The sequence below is a fragment of the Daphnia pulex genome, chromosome 3 (assembly GCF_021134715.1).
Source record: "Daphnia pulex isolate KAP4 chromosome 3, ASM2113471v1".
Classification (NCBI taxonomy): domain Eukaryota; kingdom Metazoa; phylum Arthropoda; class Branchiopoda; order Diplostraca; family Daphniidae; genus Daphnia; species Daphnia pulex.
Window position 1 is genome coordinate 9,166,128 of NC_060019.1, and position 21,373 is coordinate 9,187,500.

General features: G+C 39.8%; 3 protein-coding genes and 5 long non-coding RNA genes across 24 annotated transcripts; 4 read left to right on the forward strand and 4 right to left on the reverse strand.

The window, feature by feature from the left end:
* Positions 1 to 66: 66 nt before the first annotated feature.
* LOC124191432 lies at positions 67 to 1,303 on the reverse strand. Its single transcript, XR_006873434.1, has 2 exons — positions 342 to 1,303; positions 67 to 259 (listed from the first exon to the last, which is right to left on the reverse strand). It is a non-coding gene; the product is annotated as an uncharacterized LOC124191432 (long non-coding RNA).
* A 12-nt stretch (positions 1,304 to 1,315) lies between these two features.
* LOC124191425 (electron transfer flavoprotein regulatory factor 1-like) lies at positions 1,316 to 2,058 on the forward strand. 3 transcript variants are annotated; one of them, XM_046584634.1, is made up of 4 exons: positions 1,316 to 1,424; positions 1,532 to 1,656; positions 1,727 to 1,877; positions 1,963 to 2,058. In XM_046584634.1, exons 2-4 carry the CDS (start codon positions 1,624 to 1,626, stop codon positions 2,016 to 2,018), a joined length of 240 nt encoding a protein of 79 aa, XP_046440590.1. In that variant the 5' UTR covers positions 1,316 to 1,424; positions 1,532 to 1,623; the 3' UTR covers positions 2,019 to 2,058. The 3 variants fall into 3 exon arrangements, with proteins under 3 accessions (XP_046440590.1, XP_046440591.1, XP_046440592.1); XM_046584635.1 differs by having other exon boundaries at positions 1,348 to 1,447; XM_046584636.1 differs by lacking the exon at positions 1,316 to 1,424 and adding an exon at positions 1,425 to 1,443.
* LOC124191426 (probable DNA-directed RNA polymerases I and III subunit RPAC2) lies at positions 2,006 to 11,792 on the reverse strand. The gene is made up of 6 exons (XM_046584637.1): positions 11,457 to 11,792; positions 10,539 to 10,578; positions 10,394 to 10,447; positions 10,230 to 10,327; positions 2,154 to 2,310; positions 2,006 to 2,097 (listed from the first exon to the last, which is right to left on the reverse strand). The coding sequence occupies exons 1-6, from the start codon at positions 11,645 to 11,647 to the stop codon at positions 2,056 to 2,058; spliced, it is 582 nt and encodes a 193-aa protein (XP_046440593.1). The 5' UTR covers positions 11,648 to 11,792; the 3' UTR covers positions 2,006 to 2,055.
* On the forward strand, positions 2,489 to 10,080 carry LOC124191419. Its single transcript, XM_046584624.1, has 2 exons — positions 2,489 to 8,488; positions 8,549 to 10,080. The coding sequence occupies exons 1-2, from the start codon at positions 3,707 to 3,709 to the stop codon at positions 9,980 to 9,982; spliced, it is 6,216 nt and encodes a 2,071-aa protein (XP_046440580.1). The 5' UTR covers positions 2,489 to 3,706; the 3' UTR covers positions 9,983 to 10,080.
* Positions 11,793 to 11,840: 48 nt separating the features above from the next.
* Positions 11,841 to 16,407, forward strand: LOC124191427. 10 transcript variants are annotated; one of them, XR_006873421.1, is made up of 13 exons: positions 11,862 to 11,950; positions 12,217 to 12,438; positions 12,664 to 12,745; positions 13,036 to 13,097; positions 13,352 to 13,442; positions 13,627 to 13,694; positions 13,856 to 13,929; positions 14,105 to 14,241; positions 14,419 to 14,510; positions 14,747 to 14,892; positions 14,964 to 15,373; positions 15,477 to 15,600; positions 16,039 to 16,407. It is a non-coding gene; the product is annotated as an uncharacterized LOC124191427 (long non-coding RNA). The 10 variants fall into 10 exon arrangements; XR_006873418.1 differs by lacking the exon at positions 11,862 to 11,950 and adding an exon at positions 11,983 to 12,149 and having other exon boundaries at positions 14,770 to 14,892; XR_006873419.1 differs by lacking the exon at positions 11,862 to 11,950 and adding an exon at positions 11,983 to 12,149 and having other exon boundaries at positions 12,217 to 12,347.
* Positions 15,665 to 16,045, reverse strand: LOC124191433. Its single transcript, XR_006873435.1, has 2 exons — positions 15,869 to 16,045; positions 15,665 to 15,782 (listed from the first exon to the last, which is right to left on the reverse strand). It is a non-coding gene; the product is annotated as an uncharacterized LOC124191433 (long non-coding RNA).
* LOC124191431 lies at positions 16,236 to 17,526 on the reverse strand. The gene is made up of 2 exons (XR_006873433.1): positions 17,411 to 17,526; positions 16,236 to 17,325 (listed from the first exon to the last, which is right to left on the reverse strand). It is a non-coding gene; the product is annotated as an uncharacterized LOC124191431 (long non-coding RNA).
* Positions 17,527 to 18,063: 537 nt separating this feature from the next.
* LOC124191435 lies at positions 18,064 to 19,569 on the forward strand. Of its 6 annotated transcripts, none has more exons than XR_006873439.1 (5): positions 18,064 to 18,305; positions 18,376 to 18,465; positions 18,540 to 18,782; positions 18,843 to 18,978; positions 19,209 to 19,569. It is a non-coding gene; the product is annotated as an uncharacterized LOC124191435 (long non-coding RNA). The 6 variants fall into 6 exon arrangements; XR_006873437.1 differs by having other exon boundaries at positions 18,067 to 18,305; positions 18,607 to 18,782; XR_006873441.1 differs by having other exon boundaries at positions 18,079 to 18,465; positions 18,607 to 18,782; positions 19,209 to 19,360; positions 19,470 to 19,569.
* Positions 19,570 to 21,373: the final 1,804 nt, after the last annotated feature.

Genomic DNA, 21,373 nt, shown 5'->3' on the forward strand with positions numbered 1-21,373 from the left:
CGAAATATTTTACTTTTGAAATTTAAAAATGATACTATTATTTAATTTAAATAAATAATATGAACATCTTGAATTCCACCGTTTATTGTAGTTTGAACAGATTCAAAGAGTAATTGAATAACAAAGATGGGCTTGGTAACAAGTTCTGTTGGTTTATTCATACATATTTTCGTACAAAGTCAATAATTACAGACTCAGACATAAATAGGTTATAGTTTCTGAAATTAAACTGGCCGGTATAGCTATTTGGGCATCAATTCTACACAAGATAATTCGCCGTTAATTGATTTTGATAATGAGTAAGGCAATGAATGCATGTATGCCGCTTTGCGCTTTCTCACCCTGGCCATATGGCTGTGTATTTCCCGTCGTCTTTTGTCGAAGCCGGTCGAAGCACTTGGAGCGTGGCCAAACCGAAGTAGCTCTTGCACAACGTCTCGCCATTGCTGATGGATGCTCTTTTATTCGAATGCTCCGGAGCGTTTAGAAAAAAAAGGCTCTTAAACAAAATAACCCCAAAAAATAAATCTTCTATTTTATTATTTTCTTTTTTAATTTGATAGAAAAAGAAATCATATTCCCAAGGACGACATTTTTATGTGTTTGACTCGCAATCAGAATTGATCGGAATAGATTTATTTTGTCGTCTATAACGCTAAATTATAAAAGAAGTGGTGGTCGTGATATGACGAGACCGGTGCTCATCATCATTAACCCACACCTGTTGAAATATTATATTTTTGGTTTGAAGCTGTGGGATGATGTGTATAATAGTACCAACCGTGTAGACATTTTAGTATCATATTAATACTTTTTCTTTTTTTTTAACATCAGTCGACGAGAAAAAAAGAGTAAAAAAGAAGAAGAAGCCAAAAAAAACGAACGATAACGACGTCTTCGTGACTACTTAGTCTCTTTGAAACGAACTTGTTTTTCTTTTTCTCTCTCGAATAATTTCAACTTTTCTGCTTTTTTTATTTTTTGCTGCTGCTTTTGTCAATGAGACAAACCGAGACAGAGCGTTCCGTGTACACACATTTAAACTCAACTGCCAACATACATATCAACAGCCAGTTCGGTAGTTAGTTAGGTTAGTAAGTAGTTAACTTTTAACCATGCTTTTAACAATGCACTGAGCTACTGACGTCGACTGTTTCGCGTCTACGGTTTCGCATTTTAGTAAGACCTCTAGCGCCTAAACTGCGAAACGGTCCCGAAAATTTTTGGGACCGTTTCGCACCACTGTTTCGCGTTTTAGGAGTTTCGCGTTCCGCCGTTTCGCTTCGCGTTTTAGTAACACCCAACAAAAGTACAGCAGACGAAGACGAGATTTTGTTGTACTAGAACAGTACTGCCTCAGGGTCGAAGTGTACTACAAAAGGAGGAGTTCACCTTGATTTTTCCTTGACGTTTCACACGTAGATGTAATGTTTTTTTTCAAGAGTTTGTAAATTGATCGTATTTTTATGCCTTTTGGCGTCCTGCATGTTTAGCATGTTGTAATTTTGTTTTGTTTTTTATTTACTACCAGTTTAAGCAGTTGGTTTGTTTGTGTGCCATTGCTGTGGACTAAGGAGAAAACTAAAATTTTTGAAATAAAACCAATCCACATTCGTTTTTAAAATGTCGCAGCAGTCTCGTGCATTGTACAAAACGGTATTGTGAACCTACTGCTTTTACTATGATCATGAAGATGTTTCACTTACATTTCTGTGGAACTGTGTAGATGTTACATCTTGGCAAAGATTACCCAGGTGGTTACCCATATTTTCGTAATAAACTAAAAAATGCTTTCATGAAGAACAGTGCTCTGAAAGACCAAAAAGAAATTGACTCAGCAATAGCAAGAGGAGAATTTGTTATCAAAGAACTAGAAGGTAACTTATCACTTCTTGTTTTCTTCGAAAGGAAATACATTATTAATATTTACTTATACATACTTAATAATTTATGTTTCTGTAGCACTCTACATGCTAAGAAAATACCGTGCATTAAAGAAAAGGTATTACGAAGAATGAGGTTGTATTTCTGATTATCAATACAACATTGAAAACTTTACACTTCCATCTGATTTGACTTATAGTCCACCACTGCTGTCTGTAATAATACAAATTATTAACTCAAATATAACTGAGATGTTTCATTACAATTACCTCAAATGTTTTAAGGATATGATCACTCAAGTTTTGCAGTTGTTCAAGTCCCTCTCTGAGAGCATCAACAGCAGATATGCTTTTTGTTTCAATCCTCAAGTGCAACTTGTTTTCAGATGGATGAGGGATGGTGTAGCCACAGAAAATAACATCAGGACTGTTAGGAATATTCCATTCCAACAGACGACGACGAGATCAGGACGCCGCACAACAACACCGGCGCACCTACGCGACTATTGCCTTGGGGGCCCCCGATAGGTGGCCCCAAATTCAGTCGTTGTTACCCTACCCCCTATTGTTTATTTCCCCCCAATTTACTGTACAATATTGAGTGTGTTAAAATAGACGAGAGGTAAAAGACACGGTTTTGTTCGTGTCTAATTTATTCAACTTGGAAACTGTAAGTAAACGGCCCGACACGCCGAACATCCCTATTACATTTTCTACATGGTCCTTCGAACGGTTTTTAACCCAGTGCATAACCGTGTCCTCCCTCTCAAATCACTCAAATCAACTCACTCAAAACTCAAAATTGTGAAGCCGGTTGGGGCTACACAATTCTAGACCCCCCAAACGTTTATCTTTGTTTCTTTCTTTTGTTGTTGGGTGGTTAAAATCTGCCCAAACTAAAACTACTAAATTGTAAAAACAAAAAAGACGTAGAAAAGGGGGGAACCTATGCCCAAAAATTCCATTTTTTTTCTTTCGACTTTTTTGTGCCTTTCGTTGTCGGGCTAGCCTGAGGGGGCGGCCATTGAACACGCCGTCCCAACCTCTGGCCCATAGATCGGCCTGGGCTAAACTACTGGGATTTCGTCTCCTCTTTTCATTGCACGTGTGTCCTCCCGTATCCATTCTTCGCTTGCTGATGGTATCGAGTCAGAAATAATCTTTCTCTTTCTCTCAACATTCACAGAGGAGCCGAAAGGTCTCCAAAACAACCGCTAAATACAATTATTGAATGAATATTCTCTGTCCATCTGTCCTTCCTTAAAAAAAAAAAAGAAAAAAAACCCTCTTACATAGGATCCCGAAACATCGGTGCATCCAAACGAAAAAAAAAAAAACTATTTCTCTCTCACGCTCACTGTAGTGGCACGCCGCAAGGGGCGCCACCAACAAAAAAAAAAAAAATTATTTCTCGCTCACGCTCAGTGTAGTGGCACGCCGCAAGGGGCGCCACCAAAAAAAAAAAAACTTTATTTCCTCTCTCGCAAAGTGTAGTGGCACGCCGCAAGTGGCGCCACCAACAACAGAAAAAAACCAGATTCACTTAATTGAGTCATCCAGCCCGGATTTTTGCAGGAGCCTGGGTATTACCCTAGCTCCAAATTTAAATCGATTCTTTTTCAGATACATCCAAGGGATTTCAAACAAAGTGGAAACAAAAAACGGAAACTCATCCGTTCCACGAAACCCCAAGGAAAACAGGAAAAGGAAACGGGCAAATCAGTCGATAAGTGATCGAAAAAAAAAAAAAAATTAAATTAATTCTCTATTTCATCTCCTTTTCCCCAGTCAACAGCTCTTGAAGAGCTACACAACCAGGAAGAATGGTTCAGTCAATGAAAAACACAAGGTCAGCCACCAAAGGCCACATAACAAGAGCAATAACCCGGATCAACGGATTTGCAAATCAAGTAATGGCCCAAGAAGATGTTAAAGAACTAGAAACCTTAGAAACAAGATTGAAAAGTCTCTTCGAAAGCTACCAAAGCGCAACAAAAGAAATCAAGGAGAAATTAATAGCGACCAAGGCCGCGCAGGAGGAGATTGATGGGGATCTGGACACCTTTCTCCAAGTTCAAGATGAAGTGTCTGGAGCAAGATCAATCATCAAGCAGAAGAAGCAAGAATGGTTGGACGACGTGAAAGAAAAGCAAGAGGCAAAGAAAGAAGAGGACAGAGACAAACGATTGTTAGCGCTCTTCCAACAACAGGCAACAAGCCAAGCAGCAAATCAAGCGGCAAATCAAGCAGCAAATCAAGCAGCAAATCCAGCAACAAGTCAAGCACAGATGGCGCAAATTATTGCCCAAATCATGGCGGCCATTCCGGCACCTCCCGCGCCAGTAATCAACGTGACGGCAGCACCAGCCCCAGCTTCAGCCGTACAGTCGATACGATTGCCGCAGCGACAAATTAAGCACTTCAAAGGAGACGTACTGGAATGGACCCAATTCTGGGAATCCTTTAACGCAGCTGTCCACTCTTCATCTCTTTCAAACGTCCAAAAATTCGATTACCTCAAGGAATATCTTAAAGGTGAGGCGTACCTGTTGGTTAACAATCTTGAATTAACAGATGCGAATTACCAAGTCGCAATCGACGAACTGAAAAGGATGTACGGGAAGACGGACGTTCTAATCGACGCGCACATTGAGAAACTGGATGCCTTGCAGCCCGTAAAGGACGGGAACGACGTTCCAGCTCTGAGGAGCTTCCAGCTGAATCTCCAATCGCACATTAGCGCGTTGGAAACGTTAGGAGTCCCCACAAGTTCCTTTGGCGGACTCCTCGGAGCAAGATTAATCAAATTAATTCCTACCAGGCTCCAACAAGAATGGGCAAAATCGCCAACAAACAAATCAACGGACATCGAGATGGTCATCAAATTCATTGGAGATCAAATCGACGCGGCCGAAAGGTTCAACCGAATCAAAGGTGTGGAAAAGGAGAAATCGTCTCCAGCTCCTAAACAGCCCAAACCGGCAAATCCACAGCCGGCAACAGCATCACAATTGGCAGTAGGAGCCAAAGCAAGTCCAGCTCCTCAGGTTAAATCCGCCTTAAAAAATAAAAACGTTAAATTTAACCCAAGTTGGATTGTGTGCGAAAGGCCCTGCATCTTCTGCAGCCAAATTCACTGGCCGACAAAATGTCCGAAAGGGCTGACGGAAAGGAAAAAGATAATCTTTGATTTGAAAAGGTGCGTCAACTGTTTTGGAGACAAACACGCGCTGAAGGATTGCACATCCGCCCGGAACTGCAACAAGTGCGGAGGGAGGCACCACACCGCTCTCTGCGACAAAGGAGACGTCAGAGTCACCAATCCCACAACAGCAGCAATAATCGTGGCCAGCGATCCAACTTTGACAACCACAGCCTGTGCAAGCAGCTTTGGACAATTGATGCTGAAAACGGCAACAGTCATCATCAGCGGCCAAAACGGTAACGAAACAAGAGCGATTTTATTTGCAGACGACGGAAGTCATCGTTCTTGGGTGCTGAAATCACTCTCATCGCAACTTAACATGAAGACAGTAGCGGTGGAAAACATCAGCACAAGAGTGTTTAAGAAAAAGGAACCCAACAAGCCCGAAATGACAAAAAACGTCGAAATGCAAGTAAGGGGCACCTGGCAAGGCGCCCCAAAAGTTACACTAATGGCTTTAGAATCGGATCACATTTCAGATACCGGCCCGTACGTAGGATCCGAATTTGCAAACAGCCTCTGGATCCAAAACGAAAAATTGGCCGACGACAGATTCGAGATGGCACACACCGAAGATCAGCCAATTGGAATTTTAGTCGGAATGGACCAGATGTTCCAGATCATGTCGAATGAAGCCGCCATACAGAGTCCATGCGGATTGCGCGCGTTTCAAACGAAACTCGGAAGAATGATTGCTGGACCATCTCAAGAAGCAAAATCGAAGACAGGAACTCAAGTAATCCAAAATTTAATTTTAACATCAAGTTACCCGATTCCACAGATTACGTCAACATTCGCGACAAGTAGCCAAAAAAGAAAAATCCTTTCAACTCAAGCAAACAAAACTCCGATGGAAAAGGAGACTGGAACGGCCAGTCCCCAAACTACGCCAATAGGAGCGTCATTCTCAGATGCCCCAATCGGATCCAGCGGAGAAGAAGATAGTAAATGGTTTGAGAAGGAAGAACAAGTTGCTGCTAATTTCGACCTTTCTCTTTTCTGGAAAATAGAAAATTTTGCGAACCTTGAAGGCGCTGATGCAGTGGAATCGGATGATCGCTTCGATTTCTTTGACGAAAAAATAACGAGATGGCCAGATGGAAGATACTGTACACCGATCCCTTGGACAACTGACAAGTGGAGACTTCAGAAAAATCTCCCGTTGGCCACCGGAAGAGTGGAAAGCACAATAACAAGATTGAGAAAAAATCCAGGAGACTTGGTGAATTACCACGCAGAAATCCAAAAGCTCATCGACAGCAAATTCGTCGAGGAGGCGAACATGGACTACGAAGAACTTCACACCTATCTCCCACATCATCCGATCTTCAGAGGCGACAAATCAACGACGAAAATCAGACCCGTCTTTGACGGAGCAGCAAAAACGAAATTTGGACCAAGTCTGAACGACGTGTTGGAGACCGGACCAAATCTCAATCCCGATCTCCTATCAGTGCTATTACGCTTCAGAAAGTACGAGATTGCCTGGATCGCCGACATAGAAAAAGCCTTTCTAAACATCGCCCTGCAGCCGGAAGATGCTGAAGCAATCAGGTTTTTATGGCCCAGGGATCCAGCAGTGGCTGGATCGCCTCTTATTGCCTACAAGTGGAAGAGAGTGCCCTTTGGCCTTAGTTCTAGCCCCTTTCTCCTACGTGTTACAATTAACAAACATTTCAAATCACTAAAGTCTCGTTTTCCAGAAACTATTCAACAGCTGGAAGAAAGTTTGTACGTTGACGATTACCTCGGCGGAGCAAACAATTTATCAATCGCCAAGAAAAGAGTCGATGAGACGGACGAGATCTTTAGTGACGCCCAACTCAACATGAGAAGCTGGGCAACCAACAACGAAGACCTCAAACAACACCTGAAGGAGAAAGGACTGTCGAATCAAGTCGTAGGCCTACTCTCCCCAGCCTTGGACGGCCAACAGAAGGTGTTAGGAATCCGGTGGGACACCGGATCCGATTCGTTCAAATTCGACCCAGCATCCATCATCCAAGCAGTGGAAGAAGTGGGAACGGAAATCACCAAAAGAAAGATACTCAGTATCTCGGCAAGAATTTTTGATCCAATTAGATTTTTATCTCCCACTGTACTTTTATTAAAGATTATTTACCAGAAGCTCTGGGAAAAGGAGATAGGTTGGGACCAAGCAGCTCCAGCCGATATCCAAAAATCTTGGAAGATAGTGATGACTGGTCTCGCCGATTTCACCGAACTACAAATTCCACGATGGATCGGACTATCCGAAAAAGTCACTTCTCACGAAATTCACGTCTTCGGAGACGCTTCTGAAGCAGCGTATGGAGCCGTAGCCTACGCCCGACTCCAAAAAGGACAAGAAGATCCACTCATCATCCTACTGGCCAGCAAGACGAGAGTTGCACCTCTACCTAAGAAAAAAGTAACTTTACCGCGTTTAGAATTGCTGAGCTCACTTTTAGCCGTACGTTTAGGTGAAGTCGTAAAAAATGCAATGCAAGTCCAGTATTGGAGAACTATCTACTGGTCAGACTCCTTGGTTGCACTAGGATGGATTAGAGGAGAGCCGAACAAATGGAAACCATTCGTCCGAAATCAAGTGGAAACGATTCGAAAATTTTCACAACCCGAGTGGTGGAGACACTGTCCAGGTCTCCAAAATCCGGCCGATCTTGCCTCGCGGGGAGCGCCAGCGCCAACGCTGGTAACCTCAACTCTTTGGTGGAACGGCCCGATTTGGCTCAAAGGAGAAGAAACGGAATGGCCAGATTCTCCCAACGACCAAATTCCACAAACAATCCAGTCCGAAATGGAATCGGAAGCTAGGAGTACGACGGTCAGCACAACAGCAGCCATCGCAATTCCAACAGCCTCCGTCGACTGGAATCTCGACAAAATTTCCACCTGGAATCGACTGTTAAGACGTACAGCCTGGGTCTCACGATTCCTCAGCAGGAGTCAAAAGAAGCTCAGACCTCCCGGTCCAGAACGAATGGAGTCGATAAAGGCAATTGGACCAGATGGAAAAGGAAGTGGAAAAGTTATCCGGATTACAAGATTATCCAGAGAGGAGCTGGATGAAGCGGAACTAACGATCTACAGACAGCTCCAACGAGAGCGGTATCCTAAGGCGTTTGAATCGCTACAGTTAGACAACACAATCCAGCCCAAGGAGAAAATCGCTGCACTTTTTCCAATCTGGGACGCCAGAGACCGTCTCGTTCGAATCCATGGGAGAGTATCACTTGCCCTAAGAGATAGGAACATCGATCCCCCAATTTTGCTTCCTGCATCACATATAGTAATCACTTTCTTAATTACAGACAAACACGAGTCGCTACTACATGCAGGAGCAAAGGTGACACTATCAGAGTTGAAAGAAAAATTCTGGATAGTTAAAGGACGACAGCAAGTGAAAAAGATTCTGTTTACTTGTGTGGAATGTAAAAAACTGACATCGCCACCATTCCAGGAACTAGCAGCCCCTCTTCCTTTAAACCGACTCAAACATGCGCAATCTTTTCACGTTACAGGAGTCGATTTCGCTGGACCACTGCTGTACAAACCAGCACAGCGAAGGAAGAAAAGGAAAGCTCCACCAAGCGTCCAGGATCCGACGCCAGCAGACGATCCAACTGAAGAGCGAATCGAGGAGCCACCCGCTGAAGGAGACGCTCCAATCGAAGCTCTAATCGTAGGCGAAGAGGATTCAGTCGAAGAAGATGTCGAAATCCAAGACATCTTAATAACAACAACTAAAGCTAAGAAAACGAACCATCTTAAAAGTTATGTTTGTCTTTTTACGTGTGCAGTCACTCGAGCGGTTCACTTGGAACTACTACCCGATATGACGGCGCGTTCCTTCTTACTAGCCTTTCGAAAATTCGCAGCTAGACGAGGACCCGTCTCAGTGATGTATTCGGACAACGCGCAAACGTTCCGATGTGTCGACCGATTCCTGAGAACTATTCACGCCGATCCCATCATTCAAGACTTTCTCGCGTCCAGAAAAACCCTTTGGATATTTTCCGCCAGCCTAGCGCCATGGTGGGGAGGATTCTGGGAACGGATGGTGAGGAGCGTCAAGGATCTGCTGCGACGCTCCAACGGTCGAGCCTGCCTTGACTACATGGAACTGGAAGCGAGTTTAGCAGAAATCGAGAGCGTAATCAACGCCCGCCCACTCAGCTATATTGGGGAAGGAGCTGACGATCCACTTCCGATAACTCCTAACCAATTTCTAAACAACAGACGTTCTACTCGTGCCGATCCGGAGCCAGCCGTTAACTTGCTGGATCCTACATCGACCAGCATCGTACTACAAGAGATGGACAAGAACAGGAGGGAATATGTCGCTGACATCTGTGCTAGATTCGTCGACGATTATCTACTCCAACTAGACAACTTCCACTCCAAAGGAAAATCCGGAAGGAAGATCCGCCTAGGAGAAGTCGTTGTTATCCACGACGAACACTCCAAACGACTCATGTGGTCTACCGGAGTAGTGAAGGAACTGATTCCAAGCCGCGACGGACTCATCCGTTCTGTCATGCTCAAGATTCCAAATGGTAATTTAATTAATAGAGCCATTCAATGTCTTCACCCTATAGAGCTGCGAGAAGATCTCGCCGAAGACGTCGAAATTGGAAATCCGGAACCGATCCAGGAGCCGGAAGAGGATCCAAATCCAACTCTGCCAGAACCAGAAATCGATCTCGCTATCGGAGACGCTATGCCAGCTCCCGAAGAACCGGAAGACGTCGTCGAAGATGTCGAGCCGGATGCTACGGGCTCTGGTGGGGAGTGTGTTAGGAATATTCCATTCCAACAGACGACGACGAGATCAGGACGCCGCACAACAACACCGGCGCACCTACGCGACTATTGCCTTGGGGGCCCCCGATAGGTGGCCCCAAATTCAGTCGTTGTTACCCTACCCCCTATTGTTTATTTCCCCCCAATTTACTGTACAATATTGAGTGTGTTAAAATAGACGAGAGGTAAAAGACACGGTTTTGTTCGTGTCTAATTTATTCAACTTGGAAACTGTAAGTAAACGGCCCGACACGCCGAACATCCCTATTACATTTTCTACAAGGACTAAAGTATAAACAATTAATACATTTTCTATGTCAGTTTAGACGAACCATTACTTTTTCAAAATTATTGTCCGAATAGCGTTGCCAAGCGTATGCCCTTCCCCTTTAAATATAAAAGTCTTCATTCGGTCATCCTGCTCTTCTTCCCTCGCCTATGACAGGAATGTACCAATTACTAAAGAATCAAGAAAATATCGAGGCCATTAAAATTAACTAACCACTGCCAATCGTCGATTCTCCATAGCAAATTCACTGATTTTCAAAAAGTTGAACTGTTGAAGGAACTGAAAAAACGTGTGAATTCTAAATATCATAGCAGACGATTCTTTTTCATCTGTAGACCAAGGACGACGCTAGAGGCACTGCATACATGGCTGAACCAGAGCTATAGACTGGCTGAACCGGGCTGAACTGAGAAACAATTTTATGAGTTGTTTAGGGACGATGTTGTAGGAACAAGACAGACAGACAGCTAATGTTTTTTGTCCAATTATTTGAATTAAAATTCTTCTCCGAAACTTTTTCTAACCGTGCAGTCTGCAGTCTGCCAGCAGCAGAGTGATAGTCTGATTTCTGATAGACCCGTCGGGCGTGGGCGGTCCCGCCCGTAGTTGTTGAGTTTTCTATTTTCTACCGTGATTTTGTGCCAGGAAACTGAAACAGACTAGCGCTCTGAAATTTTCCAGAATGTCCATTCGACGAAGAGAAAACGGTTTATACTGCCATTCCTTCCTAGACATTCCGTCTGAATGTAAAAATCATTTCGTCAGAGCTAATGAGCTATAGACTCCGACAGTCTATAGCTCTGATTCTATAGCTCTGATTTCGTATCATTCAATCTGGGTTTTTAGTCTTTTAAACACCCTGAGAGATGTATGAGTTGAAATATTTTCAAACTGTTCACTACAAAGCAAACTGTACTCAGCACCGAGAAATAAGGAAGATGAGATGATGATGATGAGAAAAGCAAGATAAGTGTATTGTATAGGCTGAGATTATATGATTGAAAAAATATGCAGCAATTTTTCGGAATTATGTAGTGTTAAGTCTGCCATCACATGTAGTGTCCCAATTTTTAACCCGTTTTGTATTTAGCTTCGATCGCTACCCAATCTTCTAAATGATTCGCCTTCATAAAGTTGACAATTTGGTCGGACTTTTCAACCTGTTTGGGTGTGCAACCACTGCAACCCTCATTAAGGATTCGGGGCAGCATTCCTACATTACGTTTTTTATTAAAATTTCACAGTAAGTTTAGAATTAAAAATTTTTTTTTTACCTTTCCAATCTTTTCCATTTTTTTCACAGCGTCCGCGATCTAAAAGGCAATCTAAGTAGCGCTTCACAAGTTTCGTATTTTTCAAGACGTTATCAACATCCATGGTTTCGAGTGTCTCCCAACTCGTTTGCTGGGCAGAGGCGACAGCAGCCAGGGCAGCCAACACTATTAGGATGACGACGGTCGACTTCATACTTCTTCTGCGTATGAAAATGGATTGTTCCCTTTGATTGGACAACTAACGTGTTTATAGGTTTGATATGTGAGGAGTGAAATGTTCATTAAGGTGTGTGAAGAAAAGAAAACAAGTTTTCAATGAGCATGACCCAATACAAAGCAGAAAAGGGATGACGGGAAAGAGAAAATTGGGGCAAACCGCAAGCTGTATTCGTTCACTTTCACTGTCTCCGATCTCTCCCTACTCGTCGTTCTCGTGCCATAATGTTTTAATCTGACAAAATTTGTAGCACAGATTTGAATGGCTTTATTATTTCAGGTGATTTGAAAGTGGTGTTGAAACCGGATTTCGTCCATATTTAGAATTTAGTAATTTACATTGATTACGCAAAACTCATGCTGTTCATTCCCCCCGCCCCTCCTGTAATGCTTATTGAAATTTGGGCATCAGGCCAAACTCTCCAAAAATTGAGTTGCAGATTTAATTTAGGAAATCTCTAATTTGTCTTGACTATAAAGTATAAAGATTATTTCAAAAAGAAAAAGCTTTAACAAATTTTGACAGATGTTTGTTGCTATTGCTAGATGGCTCTCTGACTTACCAAGTGCCAACGCTGCAAAAAGGCTGAATTGATAAAGTCTGGCATTGCTGTATTGCTGTGGAAGTTGAGAAGTTGACGACAGATCTGAAAAACTTAAAGTCATCAGTTTGCAAAGTAAATCCATTCTGAAACTTTGTACTGTTAATAAGAATCGAGGTTTTCTACATACGTATTGGTGCCCCAAATCTAATAAGGAGTTTGTGAGGTTGTTGGTACTACTTTTTTTTTTAAATTTTAAAATGCATGCTTTTTATTTTGTAAAATTTACTCGTGTAAGTTCATTTTAATCCAATGTTTAAAATTCTGTCGCGTGTTAATTTGTCCTTTTAATGGTACCAAGTACCATGCGTTCCGTTAGACTTGGTCTTGCTGAATTATTTTTTTGTGAAATTAATCAGTTCTCTAAATATATACATATTTTTTTTTTCAGATCTGAATGATATGAATGGCCATCCAGTCAGTTGTAACTGATATTCATGACGAGATGATGAAGATACTAATGCCACAGAAAAGTGAGTCAATGTCATTGATTTATTTTCATATTGGGTACAAGAAAGTGATTAAAACCATGAAGCAAAATGACCTGGTGTGACCCTCAATAGTATCTGAGATCCAAGATGGTATCTATTTATTCTTGCTGCAAAGTTTGAGAATATTCAGATCTGTCGGTCTTGGTACTTTTGTTGCTGTGAAACCCTACTGTGATGACATAATCTTTGATCTTATCTGATTCATATTTTAAATAATCATATCAGTTTGTTGCCTTGGTGTTTTAGAGCTAATTATTTTTTTCTTCATAAAGAAGGATATACTGTCAGTTTTTCACCATTGCACTCATCACATGGAAGGAACAAGGAATGAAGGGTAAGTGAATGGTTGTGTAAGGCATTAATAAAATGCTATAAGTTGTGATGAATTAAAAGGCCGAGTTAGAATCATATCTGAGATTTTCTCAACGATGTTGTAGGGTTGAGTTTTCTTAATTCCTCTGCTTTATTGTGACGGATTTTTCGAAATGGTCATGAAAAAAATGTCCGAGAGCGTGACTGAATTCAAAATTTGTTTTGCATATTCCTTCGATCGTACATTTTTACTGAAACGTGTTTTCTTTTGAACAGGACGGTGTTGCTACTGATATGGGATGTTGAGTCAAGACTTTGCAGCAATCCAGTAACATATCATCAGGCATGGCTACAAGAAGTTGGAAATGTGAGTAATATTTGTTGTGTGCAAACGAAATGTGAATATTTCTGTGATGAGAATTGTCCAGTGAAGAAACATTCAAATGTTTCTATTGAAAGCTAACCAAAAGGATACTGATAATAATTGCTGTACAAATTTGGTCTTGAACCCGATGTCATCATTGTTAATTATTAATTAAATGCTTGTGTAGGTACTTTCTCGTTGTGATCGTCCTCAATTCGTTACCAAGGGCATGTGATTACCACGACGTACTTGAAGGTGGGTCGCTAATTTCAGTTAATCTAATTATAAACTTAGTGATGAGAAAAATAGCGGCGAGGGTTCAATGACTAAGCCTTGCCAAAAGGATACTGATTGGAAGTTGGTTGAATTAATGTAAGAATTTTGGGTTGATTATTAAATACTAATTGTTATTACAGGTGGCTAACTTGAAACATGATGATGGTGTCTTGGTGGAGTATTGCTAGGTGCTGACCTTTCAACACCGATTGATGTGAGTATCATGGGCGTTTTATTTCTTCTTTGAAGTAACTGATGAAAGTTTTGTATCCATATTGATGGATGATGGTATTACAAGCTCAACAGGCCTGATGCTCGATACTTATTGTGGTTCGAAGGGTGATTTTCAAGGTTACTCATTTTTCATGAATATTTTGGATTCGATATAGGAGTATTGCTGTTCGAGAAGTTACTTCTGTGTGTGTTTAACGGTCGGAAGCAACAGTAGCAGTAGCCTGCACAGCATCCATGTTTCAATATGAACGTCGGGTGGTGGAACCAACTTGTTAGCTGGATTGAAACCTACGTAAGTTAAAAGGCGGATTTTTTATATGTTTAAAATTGTTAGTGATGAAGCTATTGTATCCTTATTGATGGATGACGGTATTACAAGCTCAACAGGCCTGATACGTTATCAAATCTTGGCTGCTGTCTTTGATTGTTGGTTAAATATTGAATGGAAATCTATTTTGTCCAATTGTAGTTGCTATCACTGGATTTAACTGAGTGGTTATAGCTGTGGGTGTTGGATCGAGTCAGGGAGAGGCTGTAATCTGAACATCAGGATTATTTCAGGTAAATTTTAAAGTAAACTTTTTTGTCAATAAGAATTGGTCATATCCGCATTGGAATCTTCTTGTGTTACTTCTTCCTAAACTTATTAGTATTACTGTATGTGGGTTTTTATTACATTAGATTAAACCGGTTTGTATATTTGAATAATAAGCTTTTCGTCATTTGTTTCCATCTGCGACGTGTCGAGTCATTGTTTGTGACAGAAAAGTATGTAACATTAATCGTCCTCTCTGAAGTTGGGTTTTATTCAACACACTAGGAATCTACCTACGATAGTAAAAAACTAGGCGTCGGGAGAGTCACTACAGATGTTACTTGCCGCAGAAGTTCTCCATTAACAAACCGTTATCACTTCCATTATATCAAAGGACTTACGCATCAGGTATTAGGAAACATTTATATTTCTTTTCTAATCCATACTCATCGAATAATTTTTTTTTTCATTAAAACTAGAAACTTGATGGTGATGAAATTTGACTATACGGTCAATTGAGTTCGACTACATCACGAGGTGAAGCATCTAGCCCATTGTTGTTCAAGATTTCCATCACGGCCCCAAGAAAAACTCGCCGTTTAGAATCTAACTCATTGGTGAAAATCCAGGACCATGAAGGAAATATCAACTCAGGCCAAACAGCTGTTGCGCTCTACGTATTACTCAAACCCATCAACTAAAAGTGTTACTCCTGGAACATCAATGAGTGTTGTTCGTCAAACAATTTTTCGTAAATAAAGTTATGTAGCTCGAAAACAAGTCGACATACCTTGGGTCTACACAGCCGGATTTCGCGTCAACTGGCGTATTCAATTATTCATATCTCCAAAGATGGCAAAATCAACACTAGTTTCGAGTCATTTTACATGTGAGTTGTATTAGAAAGAACTATTCATCAAAATGGATATTTTTTTTATATTTATAATTATTTTCTTACTTTTATTTTGTTGCCATTCGTTACGGTTTCATAGAAAACTAGCGAAGGGAAATTTCCATGATTCCTCCAGCATTCTAGCTGATCAGGACGATGTAACACCTCATGGACAACTACGTAAACTTTAAAATCTTCATCTTCTTAGTGAAGGAGTCAAGCAAGTAAGTCTCCCGCCACTCGCTTCAGATAAAAATGCAAGTTTTATATAGTCTTTTTGCAAACGAATCTGAAGTGGGGCTTTTAACTCGGTTGACAAGTAGTCAGAAGGGCAATCTCGTGCATCTGAATAGTGGCATGTTCCAGCGTCTTTCATAAATGTGTTTCAGCCAACGTTCGGAAGTAACTGGTATTGAGTAGGAGTAGGAGTATAAGTAAAAGTAGGAGTATAAGTATAAGTAAAAGTAACCATTGAAAACACGCCTTTCATACCGGGCATAGTCCATCGACTTCATCAAATATAATTCCCTGTTACGTTACACCACCATGTTAACTTGCTCATTTGGAAATAGTCAGTGCTAAGGATATTCTGTCCTAATGTGCGGTGTGTATTTGTTATGTCCTGGTGATTTATTTTTTATTTTTTTTCTACTTTCGCACAGTGAAACAGATCCATTGACTGCCATTTTGCTGAATTGAAGCTGTGCACCATTTTCTGGCCTTTGCTGGAACTTTGGATTTTGACCCGCCACAAGTGAAGATAGTTGGGAATTTACGCTGTTAGCATTGCCACGAGTGCACGAGAGTTAGGAATAGTTTATGCTAGTACGACAACCCCATCTGTCTTTTTTTCAAGGGAATATAGAGACTAGGATTTGGGGGAAAATGCGGAGTAAAAATCAGATTAAATCGGCAACAAGTATGTTGCTATAGAATATTTGACTCTCATAAAAACAAAATAAGTAGCCTTTATATAATATACATTTATATTGAAGTTTAATATTACATACATTACATTTTTGTAAAAACGTTATGTTCTTATAGTTATTTGTTATTTTTTTTGTACCCTAATCTTGTGAAAAACCTTTGCAAGTTAAACTGTTTCCGTTCCTTGGTATTGTATTTCGGCTTTCGAAAATTGAAGTTAATAATTATAATTTGTTTTATCATTTTTTTTTGTTAAACATTAATATATTATAAAGGAACAAAACCAATGATATAATCAGTTGTCTATTCAAATTAATAATATATATCGTCCCGATTGTGAAATCAACAAACAAACAAATTGTAATTGGAAGAAATTAACTCATATATTAAAATGTGAAATTATTTCAATTAACAATTTCCTCAATTCCCATACTACCAACACCCTCTTCCAGCTCCTCGTCCTGCTAAATACAACGGTTGAGTGCCCAACGGTGGGATTGGGTTATTGATTAGTAAAGAAAACGAAGTTCACAGAAAAGAAAGGAAAGGAGCCCAAATTTGCACTTAAATTTTTTCTACATTGATTTAAATTGTCAGTCTTCGATTTCAGCCATCTCTCCTCAGTTTCCAAACAATTATAACTGTGGTGAGAGCTTAATCTGAGAGGAGAGAATATTTAGATATGATTTTTAACCATGTTGTAGTGACAGTAAACAATATCTATCTATGCTACATTGTCCTAAATTTAAACTAAGTGGAGGTCATCACAACCTCTTGAGTGGCAGCATTATTTTGGTCTGCAAAAGAGATAGCAGTAGAGAATTGGATCTGGGGATGTCTTCAATATCTTGAAGATTTACTATGATTTAACACTGGAAGTTAACCTGAAATATTATGTAAACATTAAATGACTGTAGAAACTATTTAGCTTTGGAAAACATAGCTTATGTTATTGGATTGGACCATTTGATCTCTATATTGTCACAAGCACCTAGCTCACAGAAAAACATCAGCTGAAATTACTGAAAACATGAAGTCAAGAATGCTATAAGAACCATTAGCTAAATGATGTGGTAAATGTTATTAATTAAAAACGGTTAAACTTACCTCAAAATCCTAATCTAAATATTTGTTTTGATTTTTTGAAGTAACTTTAACTTATGATGTGTATCATGCAATTTAGGAGCAGACAAAGTTTCCCAAGATGATTCTATTCTGTAGTAAATTGTAGCTAATTAATACCTATATTCCTGTGATTTCATTTACCAAATTGAACTTCATAACTTATATGCATACTGACTGTCAGTAATTCCAACAAGTTGACTTGGCGCTCAGTCACTTTCCATCCATTAGGCCTATCACGATGTCAAAAGCCTAAAACTCATGGTTGAAGTCAACATTAAGTGGAATACAAATGTGCTGAGATAAGATCTTTTATGAATCTCACAATTTTGGTGGTGTATAACGTAGAGAATTTCCTTGTCCCTTTTCCACATAGAGTTTCAGAGACATGAAGAGTGTGATGTGAATAACCTGCTGTGGATTCCATTTTTACGGTTTTTTTATCATGAGCATTTCAGTGTGCTTCTTAGAAAGAGCACGCATCTCGATTTTGGCCACAATTTAGATTTCGTTTAAATCACATCTAATCGACCCCAAATTTCACGTAGATCACGAATATTTAGTTTATTTTGACGATAGCTCAATGTTTAAGGAGCTATTGCTTACTTCCGGTATACTTCTGGAAAAGTTGCCTAATACTAGCAAGTGAGCTTTGTTCTCTGTAGAATTCTAAAGACTCCATGCTAATTTTAAGCAAAGAGAAATTGTCTTTTTGATTACTTTTATGACTTGCGACTATCTAAGGCAAGTCCTTTAGATATTGAGTTTGGAATGTGTCAAATAGATGGCGTGAAAGAATGTTGTTTGTTGTGTCAGATATGGGCTTATGACGTCAAAAGTTCAGCGACATCTTCTTCGAAAATTACCAATGAATTCGTTGGTAAATTGACTAGATTTCCTGTGTTATTTGTTTGGCATGTGTTCTTTCATTATTTCTCATCCATTTCCAGGAGAAAATGTGAAAGGTTCATGAAGTCTGTACTGTCAACTATTGTGAATCCTGGTATCCTAACTGAATATGTCATCCTAATGACAGAGTGGTAACAACCAATGCTAGATTTAGTACAGTATTGCTGGAACATCTTTTTCTTATTGTCTTCTCATCTTTTATTAGGATTCGAAAATTTACCGTAAGTCTGAAATAGCTAACTAAATCATTTGTATGTTGTGTCATAGGATAGTGAAAGGTGAAAGGCGTGAGGAATTCAAATTTAGCTGCTGCGTGCTGTCTGCAAGGAAGCAATCCAATTGGCTGTCGCTAGGTGGCGCGAGCATCTTCGGCCATTTTGTTCCTTGACGAATGAGAAGTGGGATGCTGCATGCTGGTCGTGACGTTTCCCATGATGAAAATGTAAAGGTATTTTTTGTTAATTTCTTAGGGTTACTTAATGTTAAATTTCGATTTGTAAATTGATAGGTGATTTCAATTCCACTTGGTCAAGCAATCTAACCAGAATCTAACTCGGAAGCCTGTCCATTTTGCTGAAATGTCGTGCCTCGTGTGTCTTGCTGCCTGCACCCAGTCGTATGTCTCGTGCCATGCAAAAGCAAAAGTAATTATTTTTTTCCAATTTCCTACTAAAGTACTTTGTTATAATGACTAGAGATCAAATTCCAGTTTGATGCCAACCAACTATGACTTCCTTTGTAAAATTTGAAATATCGGAGAGATCTGTTGGACTGCGTAGCTTTGTCTTACTCCTGGTATTCTTTTTTTCATTAAGAGTCCTGTGTAATTGTGCTTGTCTTTCTCCGATGGTAATTTTTTGATTTTCTTGAATAGGTCCGCTGTTGGTTACCTTGTTGCAGCCAGGTGGTGAAAGATGTGATGGAGACTAATTGAACTGTTGTATGCAGCGTGTGGTTCCAGTGTTATCCAGAAGTAGCTGTGCTGGCGGTATCCTGAACTAGCCTGAAGTTGCCAGTGATATCCGGGTCGCTGACTTTAAATATTTTTTCTGTTTGCATTTTGTGTATTTTGCCCTGCCAATGTTATCCTGTGTTTGAAATCTGTTCTCTTTCGTGTTTTTTTTTGCTCTACCAGTGATTTCCTGTGTTGCAGTCTTGAAATGGTTCCATTGTCGTCTTTGGCGTTTTTATTGTGCAGTATACGATTGAGGCAACCTGATCTATGTCAGGTTTGACTCAGTCGACAACTGCTAGATTAAATTCCGGCTTTCTGCACCAACAAAATAATAACGGCACATGTTATTATCGCGGTTGGGAAAGTCACAGGCCCCCCCCTCCCTGGGGGCCATAAAATATATATGTGGTTATGTTTGTAAAAAATAAAATTAAATACATATAAGTATATTATTTTCTAAAAAAAAAAAAAGGAATAAACGAACATCGCCAATTTTTATCCAAAAAAATTTAGTAAATAAATAATATGATGGTTGTTTTTATAAAGCGGAAAGAAATTTTTTATATTTTATAGGAATAAAGAACAAAATAAATTTGATTTCATATTATATTGTTAGCGAAGTAATAGTATTGACATGGTGGTATTGATATTGGTCATATACATGCGAACAAGTTGAAACGTTATATAAAGGAGGTACAGTTGATCGCGAAACATAAGGGAGAATTATTTCGTGATCAAACAAATCTTTCTCCAAAAATTCATCAGAACTTCTCATTGCTATTTCCATTTCGACCAAACGAATAACCAACGGCAGACATGCTGTTTACTCAGGGAAAAGGGACAACATATATGCATTTGTAAATTGTCCAGTCTAATTAATTTTTCAGTCTTGAATTTCAGCACCCTCATTTCGGCTTCACCAATGGATCAAGTCTGGAACGGCGGCGTACGATTGAACTGAAACGAGAACGGAGATTTAGTTACCAGTCAATAATTAAATAAAACTATTCATCCAGCATTACCTTAACGTGTGTACAGGTGGCAAGAGACGAGACGACACTTCGACAAAAGGCAGCCGATAAAACATACCCGACAGCCACCAGGCAACATCGACTATTTTGTACAACAGCTCAACACTGCAAGAACACCAACATAGGCAAATAACACATTGAAGTATGATGTTGAAGTGAATGTCTGCACAAGCTCCATTTGCGAAAATTCCATTTGGATAAGCTCCATTGCGAAAACGCGCCCTCAATACATCTCGACTGGAAAATGACGGCAAAACCACTGCTCACACCATGTACGCTGCATCAACACCATTGGCAGCTCCAACAACTAAACCAAGAAATCCTATAAATCAAAGTTCAAAGGAAAACAATGAACCAATTACATTTTCAAATACAAAAAAAGGCAAATTTGTTTTATATAAAAAAACAATACAATTCTATTGAGCAAATCTTTTCACAAAAGCTCTTAATTAGAAACATATAGTTGTTGTAAAATGTCATCTAAATCGAGAATTCAATGTCTGACCTGATTCCTGACAAAAATCACATGTGTAGCACACACTTTTAAAGTAGACTAAAATATAGGCAAATTCTAACCCACTCGAGTGTTCTAACAAGTTAAGTGCATGTCTGTGAAAGCTCTTGGCATAATTCAACTGGAAATTGAAACAATTTGCAAAACAAAACGTAATGAAGCTCAGGCTTTACTGCTCAACAGTTAATAGAAAAATTTAAATTACTTTTTGAAACAAAGTCACACAATTTTAATTCAGAAACAAAGTCTTGAATTAAAAAGTTAAGCAATAATTACTTTTTACTGTTCTGCATGGAACGAAACGTGCAACATTCAGCAAGAGACGACATTGTGGAAATGAACAGCAGGCCACATGCAATTACCAATTATGAATTAAAGGCAATGTTACACGTTTTGAACCACACACAAATTATAAAATTAAAGAATAAAAAATGGAATTACCATGTCTATGATCAAAAATGTCACATAAGAGAGTACCAGCAATGACTAAATTTTACCTTCTCGGACAGCGTCTCGACAGCAAAAGAAAGACTGTTCTG

Coding starts and splice junctions, on each gene's coding strand:
- LOC124191419 (XM_046584624.1), top strand. CDS start 3,707: ATGGTTCAGTCAATGAAAAACACAAGGTCAGCCACCAAAGGCCACATA. Junction 8,489..8,548: donor TAGTTAAAGGACGACAGCAA/GTGAAAAAGATT, acceptor CCACCATTCCAG/GAACTAGCAGCCCCTCTTCC.
- LOC124191425 (XM_046584634.1), top strand. CDS start 1,624: ATGTCGCAGCAGTCTCGTGCATTGTACAAAACG. Junction 1,657..1,726: donor CTCGTGCATTGTACAAAACG/GTATTGTGAACC, acceptor GGAACTGTGTAG/ATGTTACATCTTGGCAAAGA. Junction 1,878..1,962: donor TGTTATCAAAGAACTAGAAG/GTAACTTATCAC, acceptor ATGTTTCTGTAG/CACTCTACATGCTAAGAAAA.
- LOC124191426 (XM_046584637.1), bottom strand. CDS start 11,647: ATGAAGTCGACCGTCGTCATCCTAATAGTGTTGGCTGCCCTGGCTGCT. Junction 10,448..10,538: donor CTGGTTCAGCCATGTATGCA/GTGCCTCTAGCG, acceptor TTCCTTCAACAG/TTCAACTTTTTGAAAATCAG. Junction 2,311..10,229: donor CGGACAATAATTTTGAAAAA/GTAATGGTTCGT, acceptor TATTCCTAACAG/TCCTGATGTTATTTTCTGTG.